Below are 13,980 nucleotides of genomic sequence, written 5' to 3'. Positions count from 1 at the left end.
GTAGATGCACACTAACGGTACATTCTCTAGAAACACTGGACACAGGAACTACAACAGACCTGCTCAGGTGTTGACTGTCTTCAGAGGAAAGCTGTGATGCCGTTTGTGTCCATATAGACTTGTGCCTCATCAGTGTGTGTCTGGAATATTCAGCCATGCTACAGCAGTCAGAGCTCATCTTTGACTTTGCCAGTGACCATGTCAACATGTCACAGGTGAGTCATTTATGTCTTTGCATGGAGAATAAATTGTAATTTAATCTATTCTGATTACACATTTGTGTTAAAACGCAGAACAACGCAGGTACATTTCTGACGAAACTGATTTTTTTTAAAAAAGTGTAATTAGGTGTAATCTCATCCAACCTCTCTCTTTCTGTGTGTGTGTGTTGTAGTTAGGGATCTACTCAGATTACCCTGCAGTGATTGTGGAGCAGGTTCCCGATCCACACCTGCTCTCATATGCCGGTCTGGCGTGTGAACAGTCACTGACCGTGGAGGATCACCAGCAGATGCTCAAAGGTTAGTACATCCATACGTGTGCACGCGCGCACACACACACACACACACAGTCATCTAACCTTTCTTCACCTGTCACATTCACATTTCATTACTGTAGCTCACCTGCTGGTGCTTCTTCAGCTTCAGTTTGACCTCTGTTCTCTCTCTCTTCTCTATATATCTAAAAAAAAACGTTATATAAGTGTACACATACAGTATTTACATATTACAGATTACAATTACTTCAATTAGCAATGTGAGAACACGCAAAACAAGCGCTAGAAAAGGATTACGGCAAACATTCAACACATGTGGTGCTTACTGTATAAGGGATATAATTAGATGAATTAATAGGGAATAATTGAATGGTTCAAGAAGAGGTTTAAAAAAGAAACATGGCAAGTTCAAGTTCTTCAGTGTATAACATATAGTAAGATCTAACAGTGAAGCCGCCCACTTGTCCTTTTCCCAAGCACGTCAGAAAAAATACGGTGGCTTTCACGTATCATAAATGTTATAGGTTTTTTTTTTGGGCTGCTGTAGAAACATGGTAACCTCCGTAAAACAAGGCCTTTGCCTTAAGTATATTTACAAGGCTTATTGTAAGGCTACAAACATTAAACTGTTTTTATTTTACAAACTATAAACTAATAGTAATATATTAAATTTCTTCAAATAAACTCTCATAAATGTGTCCAGTGTGTGACACCTATTGCAGAGTTCACCAAACAGAGGACTCTTCTCTTACCCCGTCCTTTACCACGTGTGTGTCAGGGAACTATGGAGGCCTTCACATAAACACACTTTTCACAACTCTTCTCCTTTCTTCCACTTTGTTACTCCATGCATCTGTTGTATGTGGACAAAGCCATTCTTTGTCTGCGTCGTAAGCTGCTGCTTCAAAACTCCAGTCGCATGTCTGTTTGTGCTGCTGTAGAAACATTCTCGGTGCAAGATGGTGCCTTCTGTAAAGCCAGACCCTTGCCTATTACGGTTGCCAACCGTTACATATTTGAAAGACAATATTGAACAGATAAGGAACACACTTTGCTCTTTATTTTTGATAATCAAGTCAGTGCAAAAAACCATGACAGAAAAATTACAGATCATTCCACTCATGAAGATTTGTATGAGAGATAAATGAAAAGAAAAGAAAGTCCTGCTGTCAATTCCTCTCCATCTGTCTGTCATTCAATTACTATCCAAAATTGAATTGGGTGAGATGTAAAGGTGAAATGGTAAATAAAAATCATATTTGTTGAATAGAAAGTTACAAACATAGAAATATTATTGAAAAATAGCAAAACTGCATCTTGTACCCAACTGTTAAAGTGTGTGGGTCATATAGCCTATGTACTGTTCAGTATATCAGGTACAAACCTTTGACAACTAAACTATTTTTATTTTTCAATAATTGTACAGTATTTAATAGTATAATAATTAAAGAAAGTATTTCTATTCTATTCTATTCTAACTACCTATGGGTAGTTAATTCAATGTATGCCAGAAATGCTGCTGAATTTTACTCACTGGACCTTTTTTCCAATAATACTAATTTTATAGTTATACCACTATAAAGGCAGCCTGGAGCTGCGCATGCGCATGCCGCTACTCTCGCACATGGACCACCCTCAGGAAAAATTCAGGAAGTGAACCAAAACATACCTACTAGTTTGTGCCTGGGAGTGAGACAGCCAGTGAGACTTATCACGATGTAGACGAGGTCATTTGAGACTACAGAGTTCATGCTGTAACGTGTTCCTCGCCTGTGCTGGAGTTAAAAGTAAGTTCTGTAACTTAATCATATTGTTGTGTTTTCCTCGATATTGCTGTGGTTGTAAGGAGCAGCTGAATGTTGGGCATGGCGAGGCTCGGCGAGCTAACAGTAACAGCAGCAGCAGCAGTAGCACTTGCGTACAGAGAAACTATTTACTCTTTGAGAGTGTAAACCACCTGCCGTTCCTCTGTAAATGTCGTTTTGACATGTTTCTACTTGTGTCTACATGTTTCCTCAGCGACGCTGAAGTGTCACAGTGCTAACAGCTGTTAGCTAGCATGCTTATTAGCTTGTCGCTCCACAGTCTGCACACACACACACACACACAACCAATACACTCACATTATGCTTCGCACCAATATGTGTGTTATAAAAAGGAGTTTATAGCTGCCAGTGTTGCTTCTTATAGAGGATAAAGCCAAGACAGAAATCAGCACTGACTCTCTCAAAGTGCACTTATTAGCTTATTAAGTGAAATAATATTAAAGTTTGTTTTGTGTAAAGGAGAAATTGGTACTATTTTTTTGCTCGATCATATATTTGGGTCAGTTAAGAGACACTTCAGCGAGGGGCGTGGCAACAGGGTAGGCAAACTGTCAGGGGCCCCACTTTAAAGCTGGGGACACACTACTCAACTTTCACAGTCGTTACCGATTTTGAAAAGACTTGGAGTTCACACCAACTGATTGATTACAGCAGATCATTTTATGACGACTGATAGACTGCACATGATGAGCTATCACAGACTACAGGATTTGTCAAACCAACTGAACACTCACACTCTCACGAGAGCGACCATGTCTATGAGAGCGATGGTAAAAACAAATATCGCCATAGTTGTTTTGATATTCCTTCTACTTCCTGTCTTCTGATGCTATTTCCCATGTCCCACCTACTCTTTTTCATTGGCTGTTGGCAACATGTGTTTGCAGTTGGGTCGGTAGTCGGTACTGTTTGACAATGGCTGAGGTTGGGTCAGTGGGTTTGGGTTTCTGACCCTCACACACTTAAGAGTGATTCCAACTGTTTCTTGTGTACGCAGCTACGCATGTAACTATAACAAGTGTTCTCATCAGCCTTCTATAAGCATCTGTGGCCGGGAGGCTGCACCAAGGACACTGCAGTACCATTAGCAGCAGCAGAAATGTTAGCTTTGCTAAATCAATCAAATCTGCTGTCTCACATTTATAGACAGTTGTATTTGAAAGTGCCCCATTGGGTTGCCAGTGTTACCCTGTTTACGCACAACCAGATTTTTAAAACTGCGAAAGAAGTTTAATTCCGTTTTTGCAAAATTTAGGAATGTGAGCCCACACATTTGAGTGTTTGTCTGCCATGCTGTAAAAATGAATAATGTCTGAGCTGGCTCAGTATCCCCTGACGTCAGCAGTTTGGTCGTCATTACAGCTGAATCACACGTTCAAGATGGAGACAATAAATGAAACACTTGATATCCACTCATAGACACTTGAACTAGTGATGCATGATGTTACTATATTGGTATCGGCAGATATTGGCTTTTTAAATGTATTATCGGATATCGACAAACACACCAAGATCTGCCGATATAACTGACTACAACAGTAGGCTAAATAGGCCGCTACTATCTTGACCTCCATGCTAGCACCCTCTACAACTATTATTTATTTACGTTTCTTTACTTTGCTCAATTAAGTAAATGTATAGCTACATCTGCTGCAACATGAGCAGGCAAACTATTATGTTAATTTCACTACAGAAAAAACTATGACCTCCGCAGATTGGCACAGGGAGAAACGTAACCCTGTTATTATTAGCAGGTATTTTGACATGTATAGCACTGTAGGACCACTCGTAACATTAACATGAAGTTCCAGTGAGCAGGCCTGAAACTGAAGCACCTTAAAGGAATTCTGCCATTATCATATTGTCATTTATTTTTCGTGTTTTCCTTGCTGTGACTGTGTTCTCTTCATCCACAGTAGTGGGATATATATTTGTTATGTAACATTAAGTTTCCATTGAATGAAGCCTCAGTCTGACACTCTGCATCTCCTCTTGTAACAATCTACAAAAATAATCCACAGGACTATTGGCAAACTTTAACTGTTTACTAAGTCCAACACAAACAATTTACAAAAATATCAGAATTAAAAGAGAAGCAAAAGAGAAGAAACTGAAAAAGAGAGAGTGAGGCCAAAAGCACTGTGTGGCTCTGCTCCTTCACTTGCCTGAGTAATAAGGAAGACGTGCACCCCAAGGTCCTTTTAGTTTCTAGTGACTATTAACAGACTCCGAAATTACAATTAAATTGACTTTTCTACTGGTGATGGTTCACAACAAACACAAAACGATTCGACAAAATTATTGTGTGCTAATTACTATACCCAACAAAAATTGCAAATTAGATTCTACAATATTCTTTTACTTTTAGCACCACTAATTAGATTCCTTTTTTTCCATTTGTTTTTTCCCTTTCTTCATCTTGTTATGGATGTCAGCAAAACAAAAACTGTCAGTATTGCCAATTAGAGACAATAATAGGCTTCATAACTCGAACTTAATATCAGGCCTCGTCTTCAGTGTTGAATAATTTAATTTAATAATTCTGCTCACTGAAGTGTTTTTGTCTGTGATCTGTAGTGGAGCTGTGTGAAAGTGGAGAAGAAGAGACCATGGAGACGCTCGTTGCTGCAGACTCGCTTCTTAACATGGACTGCCCTGACGGCCTCTCGATAGAGCAACATTACTGTAAGTGCGCACACAAACACACCTGTGTTCACACTGCACACTAACAGAGAGAAGATGTCTCATCGCCCCCTCCTCTTTTTGATAAGGACATGTTTGACTATGGGTTGTTATTTTTAGACATGTTGGTTACAGTGCTGCTCTCTCTCATTAAATCTGTTCACTCCCCCCTGCAGCCCAGACCTTCCTACCATCACTGGGTGATGTCATCACTGCTCCCGTTACCCAGGTGACTGTGTCAGCAGACGGGATTGTGGGACCTGTTGATCAGTCACAATGGCACTTGTTGCACACAAAGAAGCCTGCCTCACAGCTGCAATCCAAAAAGAGAAGTCGGTCCCTTTTTGTTTATGTATTCACTGGCTTTAGCTTGTGTGATCATGTTAAATCATTTAAAAAATAAAATGTATTCTTTATCTATTTAGGTCGAAAACCTCGACTTCGAAGGGCAGAGTCTCCCACACCAGAAATTAAAGTGAAAAAAGACAAATACAACAAAGGTATTGTCACAAATTTTACACATGCACTTTATACTTACATGTAGCTGTAACATGTTGACATTACATGCCAAACAGGCTGCATTGATACTTTAGGCACAGAGGAAAAACATCATTGTAAGTCTTATTCAGTGTCTCAAGCAAAAGGAGGCTGGAATTCATTTTGATCACTTATGCACTTAAAAATGAAGGAGAATAATACCATAGTATGTATGAACTACAGGTCACCATGAATGAACACAATTTAAGATAACATGGCAAAGTGGCAAAGATGAATATTTAATTTAAAGAAAAGTTGGTCATCGAGTAATCCTTTAAGTTATCAAGAAATAATACATAACATTCAAATGTTTCAGCCTCTGAAATGACAGGATTGTATGCATACTTTTACATTTCTTCAAATTTAGTGGACAAAATGATTATTTGAATAATGTAGTTAATATTTCATTGATTTTGGAAACAATAGTTGCATCTGTATGAATGTGCTGTCATTTCTAAATTATGATACAAGAACCATTAATGTAAAAGTCACTAAATGTCTGCACAACAACACTGTTAAATAATGGATCACAGGGGACTGAGCAGTCATTTTTACAGCACCGCTTTCATAAAAGTAACTTTCCGTGTGGTTTCTTTGTCTTTGCGTTTCTGTGTTTCCTGTGTTTGTGTTTTAGGGGGAAACACACTGTACCTGTGGCAGTTCCTCATGGAGTTGCTGCAGGATCGGCAGGTCTGCCCCCGCTACATCAAGTGGACGAATCCCGATGCAGGCATCTTCAAGCTGGTCAACTCGAAAGCAGTGGCGAGACTCTGGGGCAAACACAAAAACAAGCCAGATATGAATTATGAGACAATGGGCAGAGCACTCAGGTGCATAACACTGAACATTCTTATCCTTAATTGATGGTGATGATGCTGAAAACAGACCCATTCCATTATGATCAGTTTAGATGTTAAACTGTGGACGACAGCATTACACCTCTCAGTGCACAGCCTGCTGGAAACTATTAGAAGAAGAAGAAAGAGCATTTTATATGAGCATTTCTATGTGTGTATTATGTGAGTTTCACAAAGCAGCTCTTACAGTTTAATTTTTTTTTAAGTCAGTTTAAGTGGAGAGCAACAAAAGAAGTACAGAGACATTTAGCTTTTATGTCCCTCTCGTAAGTTTTACAGCTTTAAAAGATGCCCGCAGCTACACCTTATACTACTTTTTCTGAAAACTAAAGTGTGCCACTTTTAAATAAGCAAATGTTGATTACATTCGGGCTGTTGTCAAACAGTTACACAATGCTGATTAACCTTATCAGCTCCACACAACTCACTCTCTGTCTCTCAGAATAGCAGTTTGTTTAAAACTTGCAACACTCTATGACATTGCCATACAGCACAGAGGAAGTGATCGGTTTAATGTCAAGACAAATGGAGGCAACAGCAGCAGTACCTCAAACAAGTTTAAGTATGTTTAAGTTTAAGTTTAAGTAGTAGTTTAAGTGTGACTACAAACAAAGAAGGGCCTACAAAAGGTTCCAGAAGTGAATTCTGCTGCTCAAAAAAATGCCACTGTGCTGCCACTGTATACACAAATGCTCCCTCAGTCAGGTCTGATAGTATTGCTTGACAGTCTGTTTTCAGATAGATGACTCAACATACCAATACTGTTGCATTGTTTCTGTTCTCAAAGACCAAACAGAGGCAGCATAATAACATCAACAGAAATCAGGTTACTCACTGCAGTTTTAAGCTTGTCAAAATTTCACAATCTTAAATTTGGAAACAGGGCCTGGATAATTTGGTTATGTAATTCTAGTTATTTAAATATGTTGTATGTTAATATGGGATCTTTGTTTCCATGTAGGTACTACTACCAGAGGGGGATCCTGAATAAGGTGGAAGGCCAGCGTCTCGTCTACCAGTTCACCTCTCTGCCTAAAGACATGGTTTATATCACAGATGGGGATGGCACCAAAGAAGAAGAAGATGAAGATGACCACAACAACAACAACAGCGGCAATGAAGACGCTGTGAGTGATGACTCGGACGACTGCACAATATCTTCGAGTGACCAATCAGTGGAGGAGGAAATTTCCCACCCACCACAAAAGAAGATGTCATCCATTAGTGCCGTCCAAACCCCAGTCAACCAGCGGACCAGGCTGGCCACCAGGCCTCCAGGCCAGCGTGACACTGTCCTGCGATCTGCCAGTACCAGCCTCATTCAGGAGAAGCACTTACCAATTGTGTCCGCTGAGATGCTGCGGACCCTCCAGAACCTTGAGAAAGTCCAGTCCCTGCAGCCTTCGGGTCACGCTTCGGTCTTTAAAACAGCTCAGTTGCTGGGGAGCCTGTATGAGCAGCAGGCCGCTGCCGTGATGATTCAAGACAGAGAGAGTTCACCCAAGGCTCACGATAAAGATTCACACCAAGGTCATAAATCCTCTCAAGGAGAGACTCCTCAGCTGGTTCCTCTCACCACCTCTGACCAGTAGAACAGAGCTGTTCATCACCAAACACACACACACACACGCACATACACTCCACTCACTCAGGACCAGTCACAGAGCTGCACTTTGCTGTGGCATTGACTCCACACAAGGGCCTACATTTCAAAAGTGTCTAAAAGAGAAGTTATTTATTCAGGATATATATATTTTTTTTTTAAATGCAGCTCTAACAAAGGTAATTCTAAATCCTTCCTTACTGACATTTGAGTTGAGAGGAAATTGTGCATGAGCCACAATCTCACAACATTCAGCAGTTTGGTTAAGGCTACATCCAGGCTACTCCTTTTCCATCTTAAAACACGTCAATTCTGCTACAGATACACTTCTCTTAATTACCCCGTCGTTTCAGTGCCCCAAAAATGGAGAAATAAAAACACTGCAAACTAAGGGTTGCATTTTAGTATAAATGGGCAAAAACTTAACTATCAGCTAAAAAAGAAAAGCATACTGTCAGTTTTAGTTTCATCTAGTCATCAGTCATTTTTATTACCTTTTACTTGATTGTTTGTTCATTCTCATTAGTATAGTATAATACTTTCTGAAGCAAACAACTGCAGAGGCTGACTTCCTGTTTACACTGGCATACGCATGCCCAGTGAACCTGGATGGATGCAGATTTCTTCTTTAAATAAAAACACAACAGTATGGATGTAGCCTTAGCCCATATTCACTGTGGATACATGTGCAGCACATTATGGCTGCAGCAAGTCTCTCATTTCATTTAGCCACACATTTACAAGATTTCACAACACCCTTGGTTTGAAGTGAGCAATGTGGCTCTTTTTGGGAGTAGACCTCTCACCTATTTTTTGTAAAGGAAGCTGCGTTCATGTCACAACAAGAACACAGTGAAAATATTTTTTCTTCAGTTTCAGCATCTATATTTGTCGCATATGTCACAAATACAGCATGTCCTGTTCTTATTTCATAGTACAGCAAAAGCACTCTAGTATTTCATTCCCCTGATTTGCTTTATTGTGAAATATTTGCAGCACCAATGGATGTGCAGCCTCTTATGAAGAGTCCTGGTATTTACTTAAGGAGTATTTAGAGTATTTAAAGGTTGTTTTATGATATATTTTTTTTTCAAAGGCATATAACATAGCAGGTGCTCCACAGCAGCTCTGTGGCAGGTGAGCAGGAGAAACGCGACTGACAAATGCAGAACAGACTCGCTCGAGAAGTAGCAAATCGGCATCGCTGCGGCCACACGATGCACACGCATCCACTGCGAAACCAGCCTTAATTTCCTGTTGTTTATCTCGGCCGTCTATAATTCTCTCTATGTGTTAACTGTGCACAACACCAAAGACGGACATGCACTGGAATCCACCGCCTACCCACACCTTCTGCAGATACACCCGCTGCTTGCACGTGGGCTCCATCGCCCTGGAGCTAATTACCTAATCAGCACACCGTGTCCTATTATGCCTTAATCTTTCTCTATTCTTACTTTTTTTTTTTTTTTTTTAACTATCACATGCTCAGTCATTCTTCTTCCTCAATGCACTAAAGTTTACCCCTGCTGTATGTTTCTTCTCTTAAGTGCCTGAAGATCTTAGACCCTCCTGCCCCTGCTTCCACTTTTCCTGGTAATCATGAGGTTGTTGAGGGAAAAACATTCCATATTATTGTATATCAATATTGTTTTGTTTTTAAAAAAAAAAAGATTACTGAATTGTGTTTGTATTGTTGAAAAAACAAGGGATCACTGTGATATGTCTAGAATAGGAATTTTAGCACTGCTGCTGTTTATAGTGGACCTGCCTTCTGTTGACAATCTATGACTTTTACTTCGCTACAGTGCCTCCTGTAGTGTGTATATTCTGTTTAGTAACAGCACATACAGTACAACATATAAGTGCTCATGTGGACTTCTAAGGCATATTTTTGTGTATTGTGTGTTAGATACTGTATCTTTGTGAATATGCTTGATTTTGTGCCTTATTGCCATTTTCTCCCTCAGGTTTGCATACGTTTGTTTTGCTGCACAGATCCTGTACGCTATGCAAATTAGTTATACAAATTATTAACGGCTATTCTTTTATAAAGAGGAAATGCAAAGTTTAGCATTTTTGGCTTCAGTTGATCTTATTTAGCCTCACAAATCCTTGAAAGTTTAACTTCACATGAAAACGACATGTGAGATGTCAGCTGTGTTCTGTGAGGCTAAACTTTGGTAGAGAATGTTTAGAATTGTGCCTTTTTTTCCAAAGGAAATTCCCCTATGCAAAACTGTTTTCAATCCATTCCTTAGTAAAGCTTTTATTTTGAAATCCCTCTCACTTTGCTTTATCTGGAGGTGCCTTCATATTTTAAGTTTTACTGAAATGAGTTTGTGAACTTGAAGAGGGAGAGGTGGAGTTTCTGTTGTTTTTCTTTTCTTTTCGTGTTTGCTTTCATGCAATCCTGAGGTGTTGAATAAGATAATGATCTATTATATGAAATAAACCTAATTCCATCACTCTCTGTGGAATTTATTCATTCAACCACCATTCTCCCAGCATCAGAGTACTTATACCTCTTCATAAGATTTTAGTGTCAGTTTCTTGCTATTTTTCGATTCCATTGCAATGCATGTCAGAAATAGTTTGTTTGACAACTGTAGTCAGGTGTGACCCTGCATATTGAGATTTGTTCTGTAATGGGGGAAATGTTTTGCAATTGTAAAGGTGTGGAGCATAAGGAGAAAAAATTAAGGCAATATAAAATTGAGGATACTCTAAAGAGTAATTTCAATAACCATTATTATATTATTTTTGTTATTATAGGCTTAATCGACATTGTGGGAACTAATTTGACAAGGATTCAAATGTAACATACATTCATTTTTATTTACTTTTTAATAATTTCAACATATTAACAGTTCTTACAGAGGAATCTAATAAGAGACTTTTTTGCTGACAACTGAAAGAGTGATAATAATGAAAGAAGTCAAGTATTTTCAATCATTCATTCTCTACCGCTGTATCCTCCACATGATGGTCATGGGGGGTGCTGGTGCCAATCCCAGCTGACAGGGCAATGGTTTGAAAAGAAAAATTCAGCAATTGGAATGCAACAGGAGAAAATACCAGGGGCAAGAAGAACTGCAACTGGTTTATTCCTCTTTTGTTTGAAAGTGCCCCAATCACCTTCTTTTCAGAAGTGCTGTACTTTCACTGTTTTCTTTTTTTGACAGTAATTTGATCCCAATAGAACAAGTGGTCACATTTCTGTTTTTGAATAAGATCAAAGAGCAGTTCAAGCATCTCGGGCATCGCGTGAATGAAACATTGCCTTGTGTTTCCTCTCTCCATTGGCACGACTGTCTTTAGGCAGGTGGAAGTCACTAGTTAGGGCCCGAGCACAAACGCCAGAGGCTGTAACGGCATTTGGCACATTGGCTCAAGAGTCAGGTGTGGCGAAAATGCAATATTGTCATAGTAACCCCAAGGCAAAACATGGATTGAGCGAACCAAAATTAAGTTGTACCAAATTTCTCCAAACTTGGTGGGAACTTGTTATAGCCTAAGACGAACAAAAAAGTAAATTGGGACCATGGCCTCAACTCAACAGGAAGTCGGCCATGTTGAATTTGGTCCATCTAGGAGATTTGCATGTTCTGTAAATGAGCAAACTAGTTTGAGCGTGATTATCGTAGGACATATGAATTAACAGAGAGAAAAATGTCACAGGCTTGAGATTTGTTTGGTATATATCAAAAAATACAAAGGCACAACACTTTAATTCAAAAGCCTTGTCATTGCAGATGATACAGGTAAGGTTCTAAAGTTGCAGAGGGTCTATCATCAGATCCTTCCCCCAGAGCCTTCCTCCTAATCCTCTTTCTCTTTTTCCCGTAATTGTCTCTGGTTGACCACTCAGGGAACTGCTGCTCATGGAAACGCTTCATTTCCTCAGCTGCATCAAAGTATCTGTCTTTTTCCAACTGTGACATTGACCTCCACCAAAGTCCAAGCTCAGTGTTGATCTCCGCATTGTTTGTGATTCTCAGCTCGGCAACAACTTTTGGCCTTTGCTCCTTTAAGAAGAGCATGAAGGCATTTGGTGGCTTTTTAATGTAAGGCTGCTTATTGGCCTGCTGCCTTTGACGTTTCTTTCTGGGGCGTTTCAGCGGAGGAGCCGCAGAGAAGACAGTGGGGAAGGCCAGTGGTGGAAGGCCATACACCACCTCTTCATTCACCACTCCCACTGGAACCATGTTCTCCCATATGTTGTCAGGCATCGAAACCGTTTGCACATTCAGAGGACAAACCTGAGGCTCAAGCGTGACAGAGGGTGGAGAAGACACAGGGTGGAGGAAACTACATGGCACAGGTAGGGCAGTGGGAGGAGGAGGTGTGGGGTGGGGATAACTCCATGGCTCAGGTAGGACAGTGGGAGGAGGAGGTGTGGGGTGGGGATAACTCCATGGCTCAGGTAAGACAGTTGTAGGAGGAGGTGGGGGCTGGGGATAGTTCCATGGCTCAGGTAGGACAGTGGTAGGAGGAGGTGTGGGGTGGGGATAACGCCATGGTTTAGGTAGGACAGTGGGAGGCGGAGGTGTGGGCTGGGGATAACTCCATGGCTCAGGTAGGACAGTGGGAGGCGGAGGTGTGGGCTGGGGATAATTCCATGGCTCAGGTAGGACAGTGGGAGGAGGAGGTGTGGGGCAGGGATAACTCCATGGCTCAGGTAGGACAGTGGGTGGAAAAAGGGAAGGCAGAGGGTGCGGTTCAAACCACGCACTATTGGGAGGGGAAAATGAGGCTGGAGGCTGGAAATAATACCAATGCTCCGGCAAAGTGAGGGGAGGTGAAGGCTGAGGGTTGAATGTGTCTTCCAGCAAGGCCTCCACAAACGTCTGGAGATCGTCCGGCTTGTCACTCCTCTCTATGCCATTTATGGTTGACTCAAGCTCCCCAATGAGGTCCATCGTTGTGATTAAGTGATTATGATTAATTGTTTTTACTAACTGTTGCTCTTCTCTTTCCTTTGCCTTTCTTTGTTATCCTTCGTGTGCTATATCCTCTATGTCCTAAAATACCAATACTATTGAACCTATATTTCAGTAACAGATATTAAGCATTCTAACGCATATGCATATGCATGTCACATGCTCAGTACTAATCGAGATAATCACAATAATTGTCATAATCATGATCGTAATATCTTAAGTCCTGAAGTCCTTTTAAGTCCTTTTAAGTGATGATGCACTTTTATCTTGATGTGATGTCATCCAAATGGCTGAGACAGATTTTCTTTACAGAAGCAAAGATTTGGAAGGACCTCAAGGGCAGTATTACACGTCTCTGTGTACAGCCTGTTAATATTAAAAAATGGAAAATATTAAAAGAGGAAACAAGTGTGCTTATTATAATGTCACAGAACAACCTAATGTTTAGTGAGGATTCAACCATAAAAATGTGGTGTCCCGGGATGCGACCAGGAACCCCAAGCTGTGGAGGGCGTCCAGGCAGCCCTGAGGGGTTGAAAAGATAATGCTCAATTATATTAAATAAACTTAATTCTATCATCGTCTGTGAAAAATGAATGTGTTTATTCAGCCACATTTGGTGTAAACAGAAGAAGACACAAGGGATAGGACAAGATGGAGGCAGATGAGCGCTGTGGCGACCCGTAAAGGCAGAAGCTGAAAGAAGTTAGTTTATTAGCATCAGAATACTTTTCAGAGTGCTCTTCTTAAGATTTTAGTGACGACCTGACGTGGCTGTGTATGGTTCTTCCACATGCTACTGAGGCCCCTGTTTGTTAAATTAATAAACTGTTACATTGCCAATATCAATAGCAGAACATTGGCAGAGAAGATTTGGAAAGTTTTTTGTGGTAATTCTGCTGCTCATCACAGAAATGGCCATTTAAAAGGGAAATAAATAGGCTCTCCAATGATTTTTGGAATAATAAATGAATATGTTTATTAATATGCATGTCCCTTTATATATACTTTAGGAATCACACAAAGATCAAAGGGC

General features: G+C 40.3%; 1 protein-coding gene across 7 annotated transcripts in view; it reads left to right on the top strand.

Moving 5' to 3' along the window:
* Window positions 1-10,469, top strand: part of LOC131468100 (ETS-related transcription factor Elf-1-like) — a 14,489-nt gene extending 4,020 nt beyond the window's left edge. For 4 of the 7 annotated variants that reach the window (XM_058642033.1, XM_058641987.1, XM_058642024.1 and 1 more), the window contains 7 exons: window positions 1-215; window positions 395-521; window positions 4,900-5,007; window positions 5,181-5,336; window positions 5,430-5,504; window positions 6,176-6,371; window positions 7,360-10,469. The exon at window positions 1-215 is cut by the window's left edge. In XM_058642033.1, the coding sequence (XP_058498016.1) occupies window positions 156-215; window positions 395-521; window positions 4,900-5,007; window positions 5,181-5,336; window positions 5,430-5,504; window positions 6,176-6,371; window positions 7,360-7,990 (1,353 nt within the window). In that variant the 5' untranslated portion in view covers window positions 1-155 and the 3' untranslated portion in view covers window positions 7,991-10,469. Of the gene's footprint in view, window positions 216-394; window positions 522-2,142; window positions 2,284-4,899; window positions 5,008-5,180; window positions 5,337-5,429; window positions 5,505-6,175; window positions 6,372-7,359 lie in introns of those variants that run through there. The other 3 variants (XM_058642005.1, XM_058642014.1, XM_058642040.1) reach the window with 3 other exon arrangements.
* The last annotated feature ends 3,511 nt before the right edge of the window (window positions 10,470-13,980 follow it).

This window comes from Solea solea, chromosome 1, assembly GCF_958295425.1.
Source record: "Solea solea chromosome 1, fSolSol10.1, whole genome shotgun sequence".
Lineage (NCBI taxonomy): Eukaryota > Metazoa > Chordata > Actinopteri > Pleuronectiformes > Soleidae > Solea > Solea solea.
The sequence above is the reverse complement of the archived record's forward strand: the minus strand, read 5'-3'. Positions and strand labels throughout refer to the sequence as shown.